The sequence below is a fragment of the Neolamprologus brichardi genome, chromosome 18 (assembly GCF_056152115.1).
Source record: "Neolamprologus brichardi isolate AB-2024 chromosome 18, ASM5615211v1, whole genome shotgun sequence".
In the NCBI taxonomy this organism is placed as follows: domain Eukaryota; kingdom Metazoa; phylum Chordata; class Actinopteri; order Cichliformes; family Cichlidae; genus Neolamprologus; species Neolamprologus brichardi.
This window is the reverse complement of record NC_142121.1, coordinates 29400993-29419997: the sequence shown is the minus strand read 5'-3', so window position 1 is coordinate 29419997 and position 19005 is coordinate 29400993. Positions and strand designations below refer to the sequence as shown.

The 19005-nt window shown below is 41.3% G+C and overlaps 1 protein-coding gene across 1 annotated transcript in view; it reads left to right on the top strand.

Annotated features, from left to right (window-relative positions):
- gpr158b (G protein-coupled receptor 158b) overlaps nt 1-18581 on the top strand; it is a 75267-nt gene extending 56686 nt beyond the window's left edge. The window contains exons 8-13 of the mRNA XM_006786954.2: nt 1692-1830; nt 6461-6566; nt 10324-10470; nt 11457-11700; nt 12176-12732; nt 15829-18581. Coding sequence (XP_006787017.2) covers nt 1692-1830; nt 6461-6566; nt 10324-10470; nt 11457-11700; nt 12176-12732; nt 15829-16788 — 2153 coding nt within the window. The 3' untranslated portion in view covers nt 16789-18581. The remainder of the gene's footprint in view (nt 1-1691; nt 1831-6460; nt 6567-10323; nt 10471-11456; nt 11701-12175; nt 12733-15828) is intronic.
- Nucleotides 18582-19005: the final 424 nt, after the last annotated feature.

Here is a 19005-nt window from a genome sequence, read left to right as displayed (position 1 = left end):
GCAGGTTTTACAGAGAATGATAAAAAACAGAGTTCTCTGGGTGAAAATGCCTTTCTGATGAAGGGGGTGAGACGAGAATGGCCAGACTGCTTTATGCTGATTAGACAGCAAAGGTAAATCAGATAACAGTAATTCAAATAAGCACTTATTACAACCAAGGTATGCAGAAGAGCATCTCACAGTACAGCAGCAGAAGACCACACCAGGCACATCTCAGGCCCTCATCTCAGGTAAGAGTGAAATAGGACAGTGGAAGACTGGAACATGTTGCTAAGTCAACAGATCCACTCCAGCAGAGCATCCAAACATCTTTGGGATGTGATGGAATTGCAGCTGAGAATTCTGCAGCTACTGTGTGATGCTATCATGCATTAAAAAAAATTTTACCATTAAAATTTCTGAGTAACAGTAACGTTTCCAATGCATTTCTGAATCTATACCAGAACAAATTTAGGCAAGATGGGATCCAACACTGCTACTAGCAAGGAGTACCTCATGATGTGGTTCATTCTCTTTTTGAGGAAGAGGTGAGACCAAAAAAAATAAAAATAAACAAAGTGAAAACTCATATATGCAAGCTTTTCAGGGCTGACTTACTCTTTTGAGCTCATTCCTGGATTTTTCTTTTTTAAAGCCAGTTTTAGTAAAAAAAGAAAAAAAAGAAAAAGTTTTTTGAAAAATTTCAGAAAACAAGCCCCGCTATAAGCTGCTCTCTGTGTTGCTGTCACCCATGGTGGGAGATGCTGCTGTTGGAGGTGGTGAAGTAAAAAGAGACGTCTGGGTCGAAACTCTTAAAAAGCTCCCATGCATTTCTGTGCACCTTTCCCTTCTGCGTGGCATTTTCACATTCTCTCATACGGCCCTCTTATCTTTTATTACAGTCTCTGCATGTCAGCCCAAAGCCTCCACAGGGTTCTCATTCAGACATTAAGCTGACACATTCAGATGGTGTCAGATTAATGGAAAGGAGTTTGAAAGGAGCTTTAAATTCTCTCTCTCTCTCTTTTTTTTCACTAATATTTTAGAGTCTGTGACAAAAAGATTAAGGTTTTGGAAGTTGAATCTTTCTTGTACAATTCTGTAAGTGTAGAAAGGTTAGCCTGGTGGTGTCCAACCAACCTTTACAGCTCGGTGTTTGTTTAATGTGTTGTTTCTTATTTTGCTTAAACCAAAAATAACAATTGATTTTGGTTTCAGTGGGTGTTCAGCCTTTTTCTCACAGTCTAACATCAGGGCTTACTTTTTCAGTGTAGCCGAGCAAATCACAAAAACAACCCACCCACACGTAAACAACACAAATTTCAGTTTTTTTGGGGGGGTTTTTTGTATAAATTTCACAACTGAAATATTCATGTTTGATTGGTGAGCTTAGGGTGCGCTGGAAGGCACTTTAGTTGTTTTCTTTTCCTACTTTTTGTCTTTATGCTTGGGTTGGCTAATTGCCTCCTGGTTCCAGCTTCGTGAGGAAGGTATCGACCCTCTAACCTCGCTCATAGAAACAAAGCAAATTAGATCATTTCCCAAAATATTGGACGATTAAATTAAAGGTTTAGGGTAAGTTTAGTATATTGTGCTGTCAAAAGACAACTGTCAGCTACAGCAGATGACTTTCATACAAAAGATGACCTGTCCTGTTTTAGGTGGCAAATAGAAACTAAAATGCAAACATTTTTGTGTCTTTTGTTGCTCAGCTGAGTTCCTGTTCCTGCTGTGGGGCGTGTACCTGTGCTACGCTGTCCGCACCGTACCCTCGGCTTTTCACGAGCCACGTTACATGGCTGTAGCCATCTACAATGAGCTCCTCATATCGGCCATCTTCCACATTATCAGGTGGGTGGAGAAAAATTTGATGGAACCAGCATGGGTGGGCATGATCAAGGGGGTGGGGGGTGAGAGAAAGAGATATGCTGATGTGAATGGCTCAATTATGCTCTCTTGTATACTGAATGAAAGAGAGAAAGGAGAAGAGGAAAATGTGGGAACAGAAGGTACAAGAGACACATGAAACAGAGCTAAGAATGCGGAACAATCGAGCATCTTACCCTGACTTGATGAAAATCTCACTGAGAGTAATAAGGAGATGGCACAAACAGTGGCACAGAGCTTAATGGATTTACCCCTTTGTACATCACAACCTGTTTAATCATAATCACAGAGATATTTGTCTGTTCGAGCGCCTTTCACAACTGCAGAGCATGTCAGATGAGAGTTCAGCCGCCCCCTTCATCAGGGAAATGAACAGTGTCACGGCAGAGTAAGCCAGTTGAAAGGAGGTGAATAAAAAATGTCTTCCCCAAGCAGAGACACAGCATACATGTACTGTTCCAGTGCCTAAAATAAACTCTGTGCCCCGCCGCTGACTGTGCCTGCCGCTCTTTCTGTGTCTTACAGAGGGGGGATGTGGCTCAATTTTCTGAATATTTTAGATGTTCCTTTTCATTTAGCAGTTGTCTTATAATTTCTTAAAAATACCTTGAAGTTACTCAGCCTAAGGTTTAATGCATTCTGCAATAGGCTGTCCTGGTGGAAGTTTTCCATCTCTCCATGGAGCCTTTAGCATGTTTTATAGCATTTATTGTTTTGGCGTTCCAGATTCATTGGTGTCATTTTCACCACTTTCATATGACAGATTTACCAGGCAGCTAGGTCAGAAGAAGCAGCAGGCCTAAAAAGCTTTCTTAAGGTCATGGCCTTCAGAAACAATACAGCAAACCCTGACACAGGACCCGAGAGAGGCACTGAAGCCTCATCAGAAATAGTCTCAGTGGAAGGGTGGCTGTCAAGAAGCCATTCCTAAGGAAGGGAAACGGGGAGTAAAGATGGAGATATGCCAAATTTGGCGAGAACTGGGCTTAAAACCCTTTAAGACCTACCATAGAACCAAGTCCGCCAGAGCTTATATTATATTTTTACATGCTGTAGTGCCATTTTTGGGAGCATTTCAAGTTGCTATACATCAATACAACCATTATAACCCAGATTTTAATAATATGTATGCATTAAGTTTATAGTAATTACATAAACTGCAATAAAGTGCAATAAACTACAAAAAAAATTTAAAATCGTTTTTGTTTTTTTAACATATATTTCTAGTTAGAGAAATTTAAGAGGCTTATCTCTCAAAACTGTAAATACAAAAAAGTTGCACAAAATAGTTTCCCACCACAGGAAATTTATTTTGAGTGTCTTCATAGTTTTATTTTTGATATACACCAATTTTCATATACTGCAGGAAAAACGAAAATAAATATTATAGTGCAAATTTGCAAAAAAGCAGCATATGCATCAAAATAAACTATTTCCAGCAGTGCAATATGAATCCTAAGCATCCCAGAAATGACACAGAAAGTCATAAAGTCAAACATAACTTTTAAAAACACTAGTACAGGCTCATGAGGCCCTGATGGTAAAAAAAACTCCATTTCCGCGAAAATGACGTCACTTCCGGTTTCGGGCAGGTCATGTGGACATGTGAAAGTTCGCGCTGACGTCTATTCCAACATCTGTCATGGTTTTTGACTGCATTTCAGCCAGTGGTGTTGGGCTTCTTGTCAATAATTTCACTAGCTGGGACCACATCCTCAGTTATGATGAGCGATGATGGATGAGGGATCGTGTACTGGTGCTGCGGTTTGGGGAAGGCCTTGAAGGGGACTGGCAGCGGCTCCCGGGCCGGGCAGATCCCCATGTACTAACGAGACGTGAATGAAAGGAAGAAGAATGGAAAGGAGGAAAAGAGGGGCATGAAAATGAGGACAGCAGGTTTTGGCGAAGGGGGCATATATAGACTGAAACCGGAAGGGGCATGAATGAGGTGTGGTACCGCTCCTGACATTCAGATGATATCTCCACTTAATCAAAATTGATAGAATTATGAACACAGAAAAATAGCAAGAGCTTCATTTTTCACTGCAATGCAGTAAAAGCACAACTGGATGGAGGAAGACAGACTGGAACAGCAGTGGCCTCAATAGAGCCCAGAGCTCAACATTACTGAAGCAGTGTGGGACGATAGAGAACAGAACAAAAGGCAGCGAACATCCAAAGAACTGCAGAGAAGGTGATTGGCTGTCCACTCTCCTCCCTGGACTTAATTGCCAGCTCAAGAAGTCTCCCCAGAGCCAGGGCAATCATAAAGGACTACCTCCATCCTAACCACCACCTCTTCAACATCCTGCCCTCTGGAAAAAGGTTCAGATCCATCAGGTGCAAAACCAACAGACTAAAGAACAGCTTCTTCCCGTGGGCTGTCAGAACTCTTAATGCAAAATAAAAGTGTGAACAGACTTCTCCAACACATCCACTCTGACAATGCTATTGATCAACTATGTGCAAAATCTCACTCTTTCCATGTTCTGTGCAATATTTTTGGTCTTGTGCGATATTTTGGTCTCAGTGGAATTACCATAGCCCCTCCAGCCTTATTTATTTATTTATTATATAACTGCCCTTGTATACAGCCCCACAAGGTTTCTGTTTCAATGTTTCTTACGCCTACACCATGTATATAGTTCACTCACATATATGTACACATATATACTGTTTGTTTTTTTCACCTCGTTGAATATTGTTTTCTCTTCTTTACTTTTGCACCTTTGTAGTCCAGCTACCCAATTTCGCTGTGCGAGAAACTGCACAATGACGATAAAAAGCTCTAAACCTAAGTCTACTGAACGATAGGAACACTTGACTAAGAGAGTTCAGGCTGTGTTCATTGGTTTCTCAAATATAAGTGATGAACTGTAAAGCAGCAGAACAAGCACCGGTGAACATGTTCCTGTGTTACTTCTGGAGCATTTAGTCAGTTTTTAGCTAACGCTTTGTTGCTTTAACAACCAGTTTTGGCTTGTGGCCTCCATCAGGGTCATCACATTGACACCCGGCGAAGGCCAAGTTGGTCAAGGAATAAAGCTGTTGTGTACACTGTAGGCGCTGCTGGAGCTTTGACCTCACAAGGCTCCAAAGCGAAGAACATTTTCGTCAGTCCTGCTGCAGCAGAAATAAAACTGCTTTTACAGAGAGCCCGCAGGAGCCTCGGGCAAAACATTCCATTTGTCACACATTCTCCGATAAAACTGTTTCTGATTGAATATTCTTTCATTTGGGCGGCAGTCTATTGTGCTCTGTGGTACAAGGAGGAAAAGATCACATCCTTTTAATCTGTTGAGAAACTGAAAAGTCCACTGGGTACACCTTCATCAGCTCTGGGAAACTTATGAATCAAGCTGTTCTCATTTGCTGGAGAATAAAACATTGTGAGCTTTTGTGAGTGTTTTTTCCCCCTTTTTCTTTTCCCTTTTTTTTGAGTCTATATGCTGCTGCAGTCCAGAGATAAGGCTGGAGTTGTTCGATATAGTGTGTGTGTGTGTGTGTGTGTGTGTGTGTGTGTGTGTGTGTGTGCTATTCTTTTGGACTAATTCTAATGTGAATCATGATTGGGATTATTATGACAAAAGATAATGAGCCAATGAATTCTGAACCACCTTGGTGGATTTCTAAACAATGTCAAACACACACGTTCAAGTATTTAATGCCTTTCACACTTTTTTTTACTCACAATGCACTTGACTCAGCTTGATACCGCTTAAATAATTTCATTGATTTATCTGTCATGATGTCTAGCTTTGATTGCTTGCGGAAAATTGGTGCCAAAATGCTGCTACTTAGATCCTCTTTTTAGGCTTTTGTGCACTATTCACGTTCTCCAACAATAATGGGAGCAATCAGCCATGCTGGTTCTTGTGAATAAAATGCCGACTATGATTTAAAACGGCCTTAATAAACGGGAATGATGACATGAAGCTTTTAAAAGGAACCACAAGCTACCAGAATTGCTTCTGTGTGCTTTGACATAGTTTCTGTGTGCTGTCACTGGTGACAAAAATGGGACTTGGCACTTTCATGCAAAATGAAATGATTTGGTGTTCTGTTGACGGCGACAGAAAACAATGTTTCTCCTCTGTGCTGTGAACTTTTAGAGAAACTTTTCAAAGCAGCGTGGGAAAACTTGGAAACAGTAATGAATGATTAAAAAACACGCACGCACACAAGCGTCGCCGTTATGTTACACTGGTTTATGTTAACTCATTAATGTTAATTAACAACCAAGACAAAGTTGACAATTTTTCCCGCTGGCTATAATTGCCTGTCGCCTGTAGATCTACAGCATGAAGCATCCAAAGCCTTCAAAAGCAGTATTGGCTGAAGAGATCTTTCATATCTGCACAAGTCGCCTTTTAAAAAGAGCCAGCTTCTTTCCAGCAAACAGACGCTTTATCCCTGTTTACAGTGCGGGGAATGCCTCGGGTTGTGGAACATTTAATTCTGTTCTCGCTGTCCAGAGAGTGACTAAATGCTGCTTTTTTACGTGTGTCTGAGCGTATTTTACAGATGCGCCGAGCACTCTGGCTGCTGGTGAGTCTGCAGAATTTCTCCCGTTGATGTTTTTTCTATTCTGCAGGTTCTCTCTGGTGCCGGGACTGCACCCAGACTGGATGCTCATGTTGTTCTTTGCTCACACTCACCTCACTGTGTCTGTGACTCTGGCCCTGCTGCTGATACCTAAGGTGAATACTTCATTGTTGTTACTTGCAGATCTCGCCAGTTATGAGTTTCATGGGCTTTGTGTTAATGATCAACAAAACATTCAGCAAATAAATACAAATTAAAAAAATATTAAAAATAATCTAGGGCTTTAGCACCAAGCTCCTCATTAAAAACATATAAAAAGTGTATTTCACATATTAAATATGCAGTGGGATTTTTACTGACAGAAGAAGGAGTCAGCACATAAATTAAAATTAGCACTTTTTTAACTTATGTGCTGATCACAGGATTAATTCGAGGTACATTTTCCACTACTCTTTTCAATTAAATCTATTATCCAAATGATTCTATGACAGCGTGAGAGAGAAAGAGAAAGAGCTGCCTGACGCTGGACAGTATGTTTGGCCTCAGGAGCTTTCATAATCTTGTCATTTCACTGGGCCCAGCACAGATTCAAGACAGCCCCATAACACAGATGAGCCTCCTCGATATTTTAAAGTGGGGCTGATGTTGTTTTATCTCCAAGCTTGATTTGACAGCACAGCTCATATTGCTTCCCTTGATAAACCACAAACCCTGGTCATGGTGAAACATGGTCTTGGAGACCCCTACTGCAGGAAAACCTACCACAGAGGTGATTTAAGGCAGTCGGGTAGATGTCCGTTTGCAAATGTCCAAAATGTGCAATATGCAGTCAAGAAACTTAATGAAGGTGTACCTGAAATAGAAATACAGGGTGAGTCTGAAGATAGACTAACACTTTTGTAATATGGAGCTTGACTAAGGGAGTAGTTCCCCTCTAATTAAGTGGACCCTTCTTATTCTAGCAAGTCTACCTTTACATATGTGTAGGTGAACATTATTACTAGGGATGGGGGTGTAGGGATGGGTACTTGTTTGATGGCAGATACTCCCTTCGCCCTGGCCAAAAAGGCTAAAATGACCAAAGAAAAAGTGGAAAACAGCTAAAAATGAGAGGTTTTTGGACAAAGTTTGTGTTTTTTCCATTGTTTAAGCACTGCTTCCAGCCAAGAGTGATACCATAAATCCCCTATAGCTGCAGAAAAGGCTAACATTGTTATCTTTTTACAAAAAAACAGCTGAACATGAGAGGTTTTTGGAGAAAGTGTGTGTTCTCCATTCTTTAAGCACCGGCACCGTTTCAAAAGTACCGGTTTGGTACTGGCATCGGATAAAACCTAAACGATACCCATCCCTAATTATTACATTGTAATTTCAAATAAAAGACAAATAAAAATTCCATTTAATTACAGTGTACAACTTAGTGGCAGGTTGTGGTGGTTGTGAGCCGAGCCATAAGCCTGTCGACATGGCAACAGATGACCCCTAGTTTCTTTGTGGCGTTTCCACACTAGATTTTGTGTGATGTGAAGCAGTTTTACTTCCCATCATATTTTTTAGCAAGCTTCTATCATGCCTGCTCTGGCGGGGCTCTACCCCAGAGGTCAGCTGCTTTATGCTTTGACATTTTTTATTCCTCTCTTTTTTTCCTCCACCAGCAACACTTAAACTTCTTAATAATATTAGCAGTTGGGGTCACAACAATATCAGGCTGCTTTTAGATAGTTCTGTAACCTTTACCTCAGTCATGAACGCCTGGCAGTAAATTCCTTCCTTATTGTTGGGTCTGTCTAGCACAGGCCCACCGCTGGAACGAGACAATTTAAAAACACAAGCACACAACGCCAAGTTCTTCGTGTTACTCATGCATGAGGGAGACCTGCCTGGAGCCAAGTGTCGTTCCACCACTTGACCTCCGTCAGACTCTCAGCCAGGTTCCCCATAGCACTTTATTGTGGTAACATGAATATGCATAGGGTCATTAACATATAACATTAACTTAGCCTAAAACAGCTACGTTTATCCTACCATAAAACAATAAGAGAAGGTACGACCTCTTCCCATGCTCCCAGAGTGTGGGTGTGGATGCCAGAACACTCTGGAATGCGCACAAAGCCTTTGCAGACTATTAAGGATCACACATCCTATCACTACACAATCGATTATACACCTCTACCAATCTAAAACTAATTATAAAACTCTAAGCATATATAAGTAGATATTTCTAAGCATAAATGACAATCAACATTACGAAACCTAACACTTATCTCTTTAGAAATGTCTTTTCTTTCTCCCGTCCATGCTCACTGTCATGCACATGAAATTTTCCAATTAACGCAGTGTTCACATACATGACATGATGCTAGCACTGGTAATACTAAAAATTACAGACTGCTTGACTGATTTTAGGTCTGAGCTCCTCAGCTGTAACAGTAAATGTGTAAAGGGCATTTTGGAGGATCCACGAGCAAGATTTATCTTCCTTGTTTGTTGTTCTGCAAACCAAAGAGATCAAGAAATACAGGAGATGAATAGACTTTTAACGATCCTCATTTCAGCACATTTTTTGGACAAAGCCAGACCATTCATCCAGTAAAGTCCAAGTTTTGTTTTGTATACCGCATGTATTGTGGGACACACAAGAGTAGCTTCAATTGGGAAAACAAAAATCTCTTCAGTGGTCTGTACATTTTTCTCATTATGCTGAGAGCTAGTGCACTTAAATGGGTAAGCGTAAAGACTCTAATATATTCAGTGAGCACAGAATAGATTTTGATGCTCCCAAATGAACTTGTGCAGTGTACAGCTGAAACATTAGCTGTGTGCAGAATGTGTCGTTTCTTAGCTTGGGTGTAAGTGCGACTTATTTACTGGGAAAGCATTCCAGCGTTACAGAGTGATTTCCACTGTGGCTACTGCTGCATTGTAGCTTGTACAAAAAACACTTCATTAATCATCTTAAGTTCCTTTGTTATTAGCAATGGGCAAACACACAGATGTACACAGGCACGTTTGCTACCATTTCCTTAAACTCAATCAAACTGCGTTAGCGGTTATTGTAATTTGGCTCAGCGCTCTCGCGGGTGTCTTTATGTGCGATCTCTCAAGTCTGATGGAAAACATTTAATTCTCCTGCAGTGTGAGAAATGAAATACACCATCAACACTCTCTGTTCTTTCTTAATTAGGCACCTCAGAAGTGCAAGTGAGTCGAGTACACTGGGATAATTAAGCACAATGGGAGGATGTTAATCTCAAACTGCATCTGTTCTTCAAACTGGGCTAAATATTTGGCCTTTTGCCATCCCTAAATTTGTTATTCAAACAAAGTTAAACAATTTGAGCATGAAAATCAAGGTGCAATCTATCATTTATTTCCTGAATCATTGGAATATTGCAGCCCTAACGTGCTTTCTGCAGGAAAGAATCACATATGAGGAGGAGATTACTGCCTGCATACACTGAACTGTATACATTTGAACTGGTTAGGCACAATTTGCACAGTTGCATTAGATTAAAATAATAATCAATAGCAAGATAAAATATACTGCAGTACTTTTGGAGCTATTTATCGTTTTTTTATAGTTGTTTTCTTTATTGGGGTTTTTCATCTAAACTTTTGATAGTTTTGCTGTCGACAAATAGAAATTTCAATTATAAAATAACTGACTTCAGTAACAAAATTAAAGTTAAAATTAGAGTAAAAGATCATTTTCTAGCAAATATTGACTTCTGCAATCAGCAATATATTAAACAGATAATAGAGTGTGTCTTGACTACGTCACTAAATTAGTGCAATATAATGCTCACTATTGTGGACAGCCTCTATAGCCAGCATGTCACATGATAACTTTTTGTCAGTCTTCCTGTAGTTTCACTGATTTCGTTTTATAACCTTGTTCTTGATCTGTCTCAGTTCCTGTACAAAGGGACGCAGGCGAGAGACGATATAGCCACCGAAGCTTACGAGGAGGAGCTAGACATAGGAAGATCTGGCTCCTACCTCAACAACAGCATCACCTCGGCCTGGAGCGAGCACAGTTTGGACCCAGAGGATATACGGGTAAAGCGGCACCTTCTGTCTTACTCTTCATGTCTGGTGTACCACGGTTTAGTCAGAAATCACAGCACATGTGTTAGACCATTCTCACATTACCTTTTGGTTTGTAAATGTCCAATCTTAAGCCTGGTGCAGGGCATTTGTGTGGCACGACACGCGTGACTGTGAAACTGGGTGAGACCACATTTGGACAAAAAGGTCAAGTTGAGCTAACGTAAGCTCAACCTGATTAAACTGGTTAACAACTGCAACCATCATTCTCTGCAACAATAACTGAGAAACTTGGAAGAAAACATACTAAAGGGTACTTAACAGAAAACCTAAACAGCCTACTTGTACCCCTTTTAGTACGACTAAACACAAATTTGAGGAAACTGTATACACATACTGGAAAGAGCTGTCAGTTAAAGGGTAGGGGCCGCCTAAATACATACTTTAATTGGATCAGGGTGACATTAAATGGGTCCATAACTTACAAAATGAGACTATGATGTATTGAAGAAGACTTAAAATGAGCTGCTGAGACTGTAAGTGTATCAATAAAATGTTTAGTGATGTTCAACTGATTAACTTAACAAAATTTTTCTCAACATCAAAGCAGTCGGACCACAGTTTTGACTGTTTGAAATAATGTGGGTTTACAGAACTTCAGCAATAGCTTCATTTTGTTTAGGTCTGAACACTTTGTCCATCTTTTATAAGCACAGTTTCTTCCAAACATGTACACTTTCCCTTAAGTGATTCCCTTAAGATATTGCCAGTGAAGAGTGAAACAGGCAACATATGGTTGGAAGCCATTAACAGGTGGCCCTGGTTTCTCTTTCAGTAACGTTTCAATATTTTTGTTAAAAAAGAAGGAGTTTTCTGTCATTGTACACCTGCTCAGGCCCACAAGTTCATTTTTGGCAACCACACAACTATTACCTGAACTGAGAAGTAAGTGAGTGTTGTAATAAAATATGATTTAAGACTTTTTTTTTTAATTTTAGGACGAGTTGAAGAAGCTCTATGCCCAGCTGGAAGTCTACAAATGTAAGAAGATGCTTGCCAACAACCCTCACCTTCAAAAGAAGCGCAACTCCAAGAAGGGTCTGGGTCGCTCGCTGATGAAACGGATAACAGAGATCCCAGAGACTATGCACCTACACCGGCAGTGCAGTCGTGATGATGGTAGCGAACACGGCAGCAACCGCAGCACCTTGAGGAGAAATCCATTTGAGCCGAGCCACCACGGTAAGCCCCGGCTGTAGCATGAAAACGAAGAGAGCCAATTAGTCATTTCAAAGGAAAATATTGTGAGAGCCTGCATGCTTTTTTTTCCAACTATGCTTTCCTAAACTTATTGTAACGTGTATTATATATAATATTACAATGTCTGGTTGGGTCCTGCTTAAGAAGCTCTATAAATGGGGCTTAAATGGCACTTTATAGTTGATATAAAAGATTGTTTCAGAAAGGTTTACTAACACTGGATTAAAAAGTCATATTCACGTCCTCAATGTAAATTAAGTATGAATTCTTAAACTGGCAAAAGATCAGATTTGACTATATTTTATTTAAATATAAATGGTCTATTTTTATCATCTTTCTCTTTGAAGGCTTAATTAAAAAATATCAAAACTCATCTTCTGCTGTGACCAGAGTTTACAGGTCAAAAGATGAGAAGTTACATTACAAAACACTGGTCTATTGATATGTCCCCCATCAGGAAAACCTCGAGACGACTCCCTGAAGAACAAAGTCATGGGCTTGAAAAAGTCACTCAGCTATGACCACGTCTGCGACCAGGACGAAGAAGGCGCAAGCCAGAGCGGCTCAGCTGCGGGAGACAAAACGACTCCTGTTGGGACTGTAGGGGAAGGATCTCTTCTGGGCTCTCTCATTGGCCGTAAACATGCCAAGAAGCAGCTGGAACCAGCTTCGACTCCACCGAGGCTGGAACCAGCCGTGTCCACCGAATCCGTGCCGCTCTTCTGGAAATCAGCCAGCGCTCACAACCTGACACACGAGAAGAAGCCTGTGCACCTGCGCACTTCCATTATGCAGAAATCCTTGAGCGTGATTGCGAGTGCCAAGGAGAAGGTGCCGGGACTCACTAACAAGACTCAGAGCGTCGAGGATGCCAGCAAGAAGTGCGTGAAGGGACTGGAAGGGAGGACGCTGTCAGAGGTGGACGAGACACCTGAGCATTACCCCAAGATGCCAGTCAGCCAATCGGTGGAGTACTCCAAGACACCTTTGAAGATGGGCATAATGAAGCAACAGGTGCTTTTCTACATAATTACATTCTTAATAGAAATTGATTCAGCTTTAATGTGTAGCGCTTGTGCTTAAATGTCGATTAGCCCACTGACAGAAACTTATTCAGGTTTAATTTTATTAACAGATTAATTGTTTAAGTCATTTATCAAGAAAAGTACCTAACATTTCTATGCGTCCTTGAATATAAAGATTTTATGTTTTTTAATAATAACAATAAGAATAACATTATTATCAGTTGCATACATAAATGAAAATACCATGTCTGCCTTGGGGACCCTTTGCTAAGACTAAAGCTACAGTATATCTCAGTGGTTTTCCTCATGATTGTTAATGAGGTGGGACATTTATGAAGCAGGCTACTCGGGGCACGAGATGCAAAGAGTGGATTACTGGAATCGGACTGTGCCTGGAGACCAGGACTTTGGTAAATTGATTGACACTGCTGGATTCTTTACGCACCTGGTCAGATGTCCTTTTTTATTGTGCAGTAGCAGTAGAGATAAGCAAAGACTGGAGGACAGAGAGGAGTGAATGGCACGCAGCAGACACGGACTACACTAGCAGTCATTTGAAGTCATGTTTTGAGGATTCCTGTAAAATAGTCCAGGGCTTAAAATGATCTCAAACAATACCTAAAAACGTTTTTCCTTGCAAGATCAAGTCCAGTAGTGCTGGGTCAGAGTTTATAAAAATGTTTGCTGGTCATGGGGTTTCCTTTTGTACAGTCCCCCCCTTAAAAAAACACCATGCACCCTCTTGGGTCAATCAGACGGCACAGATGGCACACATAGATGAATGGCAAGGTAGGGAAAGAAGTAGGTCAGAGACTGCTGGTTGTTTTGCACACTTCCACATTCAGGGCAGAGAGCTGTCAAAAAATTCAGGACATTCTTATAGTGTGTGTCAAAAGTGTATTTTTCTTTTTACATCTTTTAAATTGTGTCGAATTCAAACGTCAGGGACGCCAGTAAGAAGTGCGTGAAGGGAAGTGTCTGTCCCTGGGGCTGCCACCCCACATCACAAAACCAAAAGACTTCTCCTAAAGAACTTCAACCGGGTTGAGAAACACTACAGACTCAGGTGGTACGTATATCTGCAGAGTCTGTTATGTAAGTGTTAGGAACTCGATCCTATAAAATATTGATTATATCAGCACCAAGTTACAGGAAGCCAGCATTTACCACAAACCATTTAACAAATTAGGATGTCTGGTGGTCCACGCTGAACACAGGAAGCCCCCCCGCCCACCCTGCCCCCCAAGAGGGAAGCTGGAGTGGTGTATAATATTACAAATACAACATGTGGGGAGCACATGAGCATTATGAAACAGCTTCCATGCTCCCCATAAAGTGATTAGAACTTGCATTACATTTTTCCTATATTGCTTTTGGCTGGACAAGCAAATGAAGCACCTTGGACATTTGAGCATTTATCGTTATTATTATCATTTTGTTGCATTTAATAGAGCAGTGCAGTTTCCATTCTGGAAGATTGTATCCCTGAGGATGGCTATGAGGTAACAGTCATTGATTGTACCTGCTCAGAACCTGGCTGTGCAGAACAGGCTCGTTGCAGGTTGCTGCCATAGAGTGGATATAAAGGGTGGATATAGCTGCTGGGTCTGAAAAGTGAAGCCAGTGCAAAAATGCCATAAACTGCATTCTTTCTAATGGCCAAGAGGCAAAAACTCATCTGTTTGCAAGAAGACATCTTGTTGTAAAAGCTTGTTAAGCTGATTTAAATGGCTAAATTAGCTCCTCAACATGTCTTGAAGTTCTCCAGAGGTCTGGTAATGAACTAATCATTTGATTCAGGTGTGGCGACCCAGGGTGAGATCTAAAACCTGCAGGACACCGGCTCTCGAGGACTAACGTTCCCTACCCCTGTTTTAGCCTAACAATAGCTCTGTAGCAGGCCAACAGGTAGCATATCTTTATGGCAACGCTCAAATGTTGCAGATATTTATTTTTTCTGTCATGGTTTGCTTCCAAAGTTTTAGCAAATTTGAACATTTTAGTTTTTCAGAAATAGCTAATATATCAGCTTTATAATGGAAACTAGCTAGCTAGCTTTCTGCTAACTTCTAATGCTGCTAAATCTTCTAAATCTTCTTTTTCATGGATGCCTAGACATACACAAACAAAAGAATTTGGACAGTTTTTAACTCTCAGTTGTGTCTCAGTGTTTGTTTAAATTTGGGAACAGAAGGCTCTTTGGGCCTGGAAATAGCTAATGATTTCTGAGTTAACAAGCAGACAGGAAGTCTAAGGGAAAATGGCCTTCATCTCTCTTTCACTGTGACTTTAGTAAACACTCTCCCAATTACATTTTTAAATTCAGTGTCAAGGTACAGTTACTGCTTGATGTTCTCTTTCAAATTATTAAATCAGCCTTTGTTTGACAAGTAACAAGCATATGTGGGTGCAGACACACCTCTAACCTGTCTGATCCAATGCAAAACACCAGTGGGCAACACTGAAAACACTGAAAGGCTTCACAGCAGGACTGATGTAATGTTGACAAATTCATCTTTTTATACAGTCTACATTTTTACTTATGCCCAAACAACAAAAATAAGGGATTGCAGTCATGTGATATAGGAACCAAATATAAATGTCCATCTGTCTTCGTTTAAAACTTGGTTTTTATGGTTGAAGTTCAAATTAGGTTTGCAGTGGGAGGTTTGAAAATGCATTAATCTGAATGAATGTCCTGACAGATATTCAAACAAACATGCATGTATGTGTATGTGTGCACCTCCACCCACACAGAGTGGAGCAGGCAGAAGTTGCTCAAGAGGAAACACTGGTAACAGAGAGCAGCTTTTGACCAAAATATGAGAACCACTCAACAAAACAGTCTTGAACTCAGCCCTGCACTCACTGGAGGGCCAGGCAATACACCCACAGGGTTTAAAGTAGATGAGATGATGTTGGTACAGAACAGCCAGACAGACATAAAGCGATTTCTCTGATCATTGGTAGGGACAATCAACCAGTTAACCCCAAAATTCTTACATTAAGAAAGTGTTTTCTTCGAGCCCCTTGTAGTATTAACTGATTTGGCATTAATTTTGATTTTTATTCCTTTATCCAACAGGTGAGTGGGAGCCAGCCATCAATTTGTTCTGAGACGGGGAGGAACCTTTACGATGTGTCCGAGGTTTGTTCCTGGGAACTGGAAGAACCACAGACTCCCTCAGAAGCAAAAACCCAGAAGCACGTTTCCATCGCTCCTGGAGAAACCACCTCGGGCCGGAGAGGCAGCAGCAGCAGCTCTGGAGTCACCAAAGGTGGTCGGTCCCAGCAGAGGCCGAAGACGGGCCAGTCTCCTTCCAACAGACGCCGCGCCAAAGATAAAGGAGGAGAAAAGGAGGAAGGAAGGGAAACACGGAAATCTCGGGCACCCAGGTCACCTCTTCCTCTCAAGCCGGATGTGTGTCCCTGGGAATTCGATGATCAACCCATGCTGAAAGGAGATTCGGATTCCATTTCTCCAGACAGAATCAGGCGTAAGAAGAGTGTCACGCCTACTGATGGGAAACCCAAAGGGCTTCACTCAGACCACTCCAAGTCCACAGGCAGCCTTTTACAGCCCCCGTCTCTGATGGTCGAAATCTGCCCATGGGACTACACCAGCCCACCGTCACCTAAGCAGGAGAAGACCTGCAACAGCCCCACTTCACACAAGAAGAAACGGAAAGGCTCCAGCTCATCCAACCACAAAGCTGAGAAGGAGAAAGGGAGGGAGAAGAGTAGAGAAAGGCGCAGCTCCTCCAGCAAGCCTCCGTCGGAGAGGAGAAGGGTCAGCCAGTCTTCGGAATGCGGCGGGCCGGTTTCTGAGCGGCGGAGGAGCTCAACAAGAGACCCAGAGGTGATGGAGGTCAGGAGGGCGGAGGTTTTCTCCCGGGAGACCGAGCTCACGCACGGCAGCTTGGCTCAGACTAGAAAATCACCAGAGAAGAAGAAAGACGGCTCTTTGAGCACTAGTTATAAACCCGGGGCGAAAATGGTTGACGTTTGCCCCTGGGACTTTCAGGACTCTGAGGAGAGGGCGTGATGACGGCCGGGGGACGAATGAACGTACTTTTTTCATATCCAGATGACAGATATTGCATTTCATGACAAGGGTTTCCTGTGGGTCACCTTAATGAGAAGTATGTTGTGAGGAAAGGAACATCTACTCTGCTGCCTATTGATGCAATCCAGACATAATTAATTGCTGCACAGCAACCATCTTGTTCTTATATGCAGTAATGCAACCTTAAAAACACTTTAAATGATTTTGTTGGTTTGTTTTTTTACACTTTTGCTTGCACATTTGTCAAAGTTACATATTCTGTATGTTTTTTCACACTGAGTCCATTTTGGGGAAAAAAAAAAGAAAAAGAATACCCATATTTACGAGCAGACAATCGTTCACCACAAAGCACCGTCGACTCTTAACCTGGGCTCGCTGTCGGTCTCACGTGTTATGCCGACGATGTTCTACGTTACGCACCGAGCCAGTGGAGACTTACTTATATCAGATCAGCAGCAGGGAGAAAAGACCTAAGGAAAAAATAAACAGAAAATGAGATCTGAGAAGCAAGACCAAAGCCCCAGACACAGCTGCGATGCCTTATCTTTAGGCCAAATGCATAATTCATGTCGCCAGGATGATCTGTTAGATTAGAGAAACGTGGGAATAACAGAGGATTGTACCGCAGCCAAATGAGACAAGCTGTGTGTTTTAGTAAAAGCTTTCCATATACAGTATATGTTTTTTTTCTAAAAAAGCCGTCGCATGTGGCATACTGTCGAGCATCCAGTAGCTAATTGTTTATGGGTCAAATAAGACAGTGGAACCTTCGATGTCGTGCCTATGGTATCCGTCTCCTTACATGATGCTTTCGAAGTGACGTGCACTGTGTTTCAAATGGTCGCAGTTACAGTTGAGGAGTACTAAAATATCCATCAGGCTCTCCTGTCTGCTGATATTTGTTTACTGTTGTATTCTTTCCCAGGATGCCCCTCCCCCCCCTTTTTTAAACCAATAAAAAAAAAGACTCTTGGATCAGAGGCTGTAGTATCTACACATCCACTGAAACTGTGACGAGAACCAGGACCAAGACCAGAGTGGATGATGTGAATAATGCATTCCACTCACCACCCCATCACTTAGTTGCCCATTTACCATCTGCTTGAATGCACCTTCCCTTAATTCTTTGCACATTTTCTATTTCTAAAGCTACAACGATGCATGACCAGAACGTTTTTTTTCTTTGCCACTTTCTCACTGACAGAATATGAGTCATTTACCATCACAGCATCGTGTCCAGAGATGACAATAACAACAACAACAGCCAGCCTTTCTGTCCTGTAATCAGCCACCCACCACTGGCACCTAGAAGCAGTACGGTCACACAAAATAGTCAGTTCAGCTTCATGAGGGTTGTGTGTGCATGACTGTGAAAATTTAGGGAACGTGATGCACCAGAATTCACCTTTGCATTTCTTATGAAAGCATGTGGGATTTGTTTGAAATCTGTATTTATCTAGCATCGTAGGGAAGAATTGCCTGTGTGAGGTCTGGCTCTATAAAATAAAAATATTTTAAAAAAAAGAAGCTTGATGAACAAACATGACCCACCACTCCGACTTTCACATTTCTGTCAGATGTTTTGAGGCAGCTTGAAACAGAACGTTACCTACGTGTATTTTATGCTCGTTATACTGTCTAGTGTTGCTCCATGAAGTTGCAAGCTGTCGTAGCATCCACCTGGGATTATTTATATTGTACATTTCATATTGTGTTGCATGTACATACAGTAAATATTCTGTTATCAGCTCTGAATTAAATGTTTCTATGAAATCCAGGCTCTCCCTGACTACTTTGTTTTTACTCTGATTTGAATGTTTGAAGATTTTTTACTATTCAAAATGTAAACAAAAACCAAACAAAATCACACATAATTGCTAATCTTTACTCATTAAAAGTAGTGTTTTCAATTTAAATTTGAAAAAAAATCAGCATTCCTTTCTTTTCAAAACACCTTGTGTTTGCCACTTTTTAGTTCTAAATTTAGCCTCCTGTAATCCTATCCTAATCCCATTCAACACTGCCACCCTGTGGAGAGATATAATATTTATTTTGCCCATCAGTTGTTGATGAGAGTTAAAATAAGAATGCATGTAGCAATCATGTATAAAACTGCCAAATAAGACACAAAGTTTAACACACAAAGAGAGAATGGCTTAGCAGGCAGTGGCCACAGACCGCTGAGCTCTCCTTGTT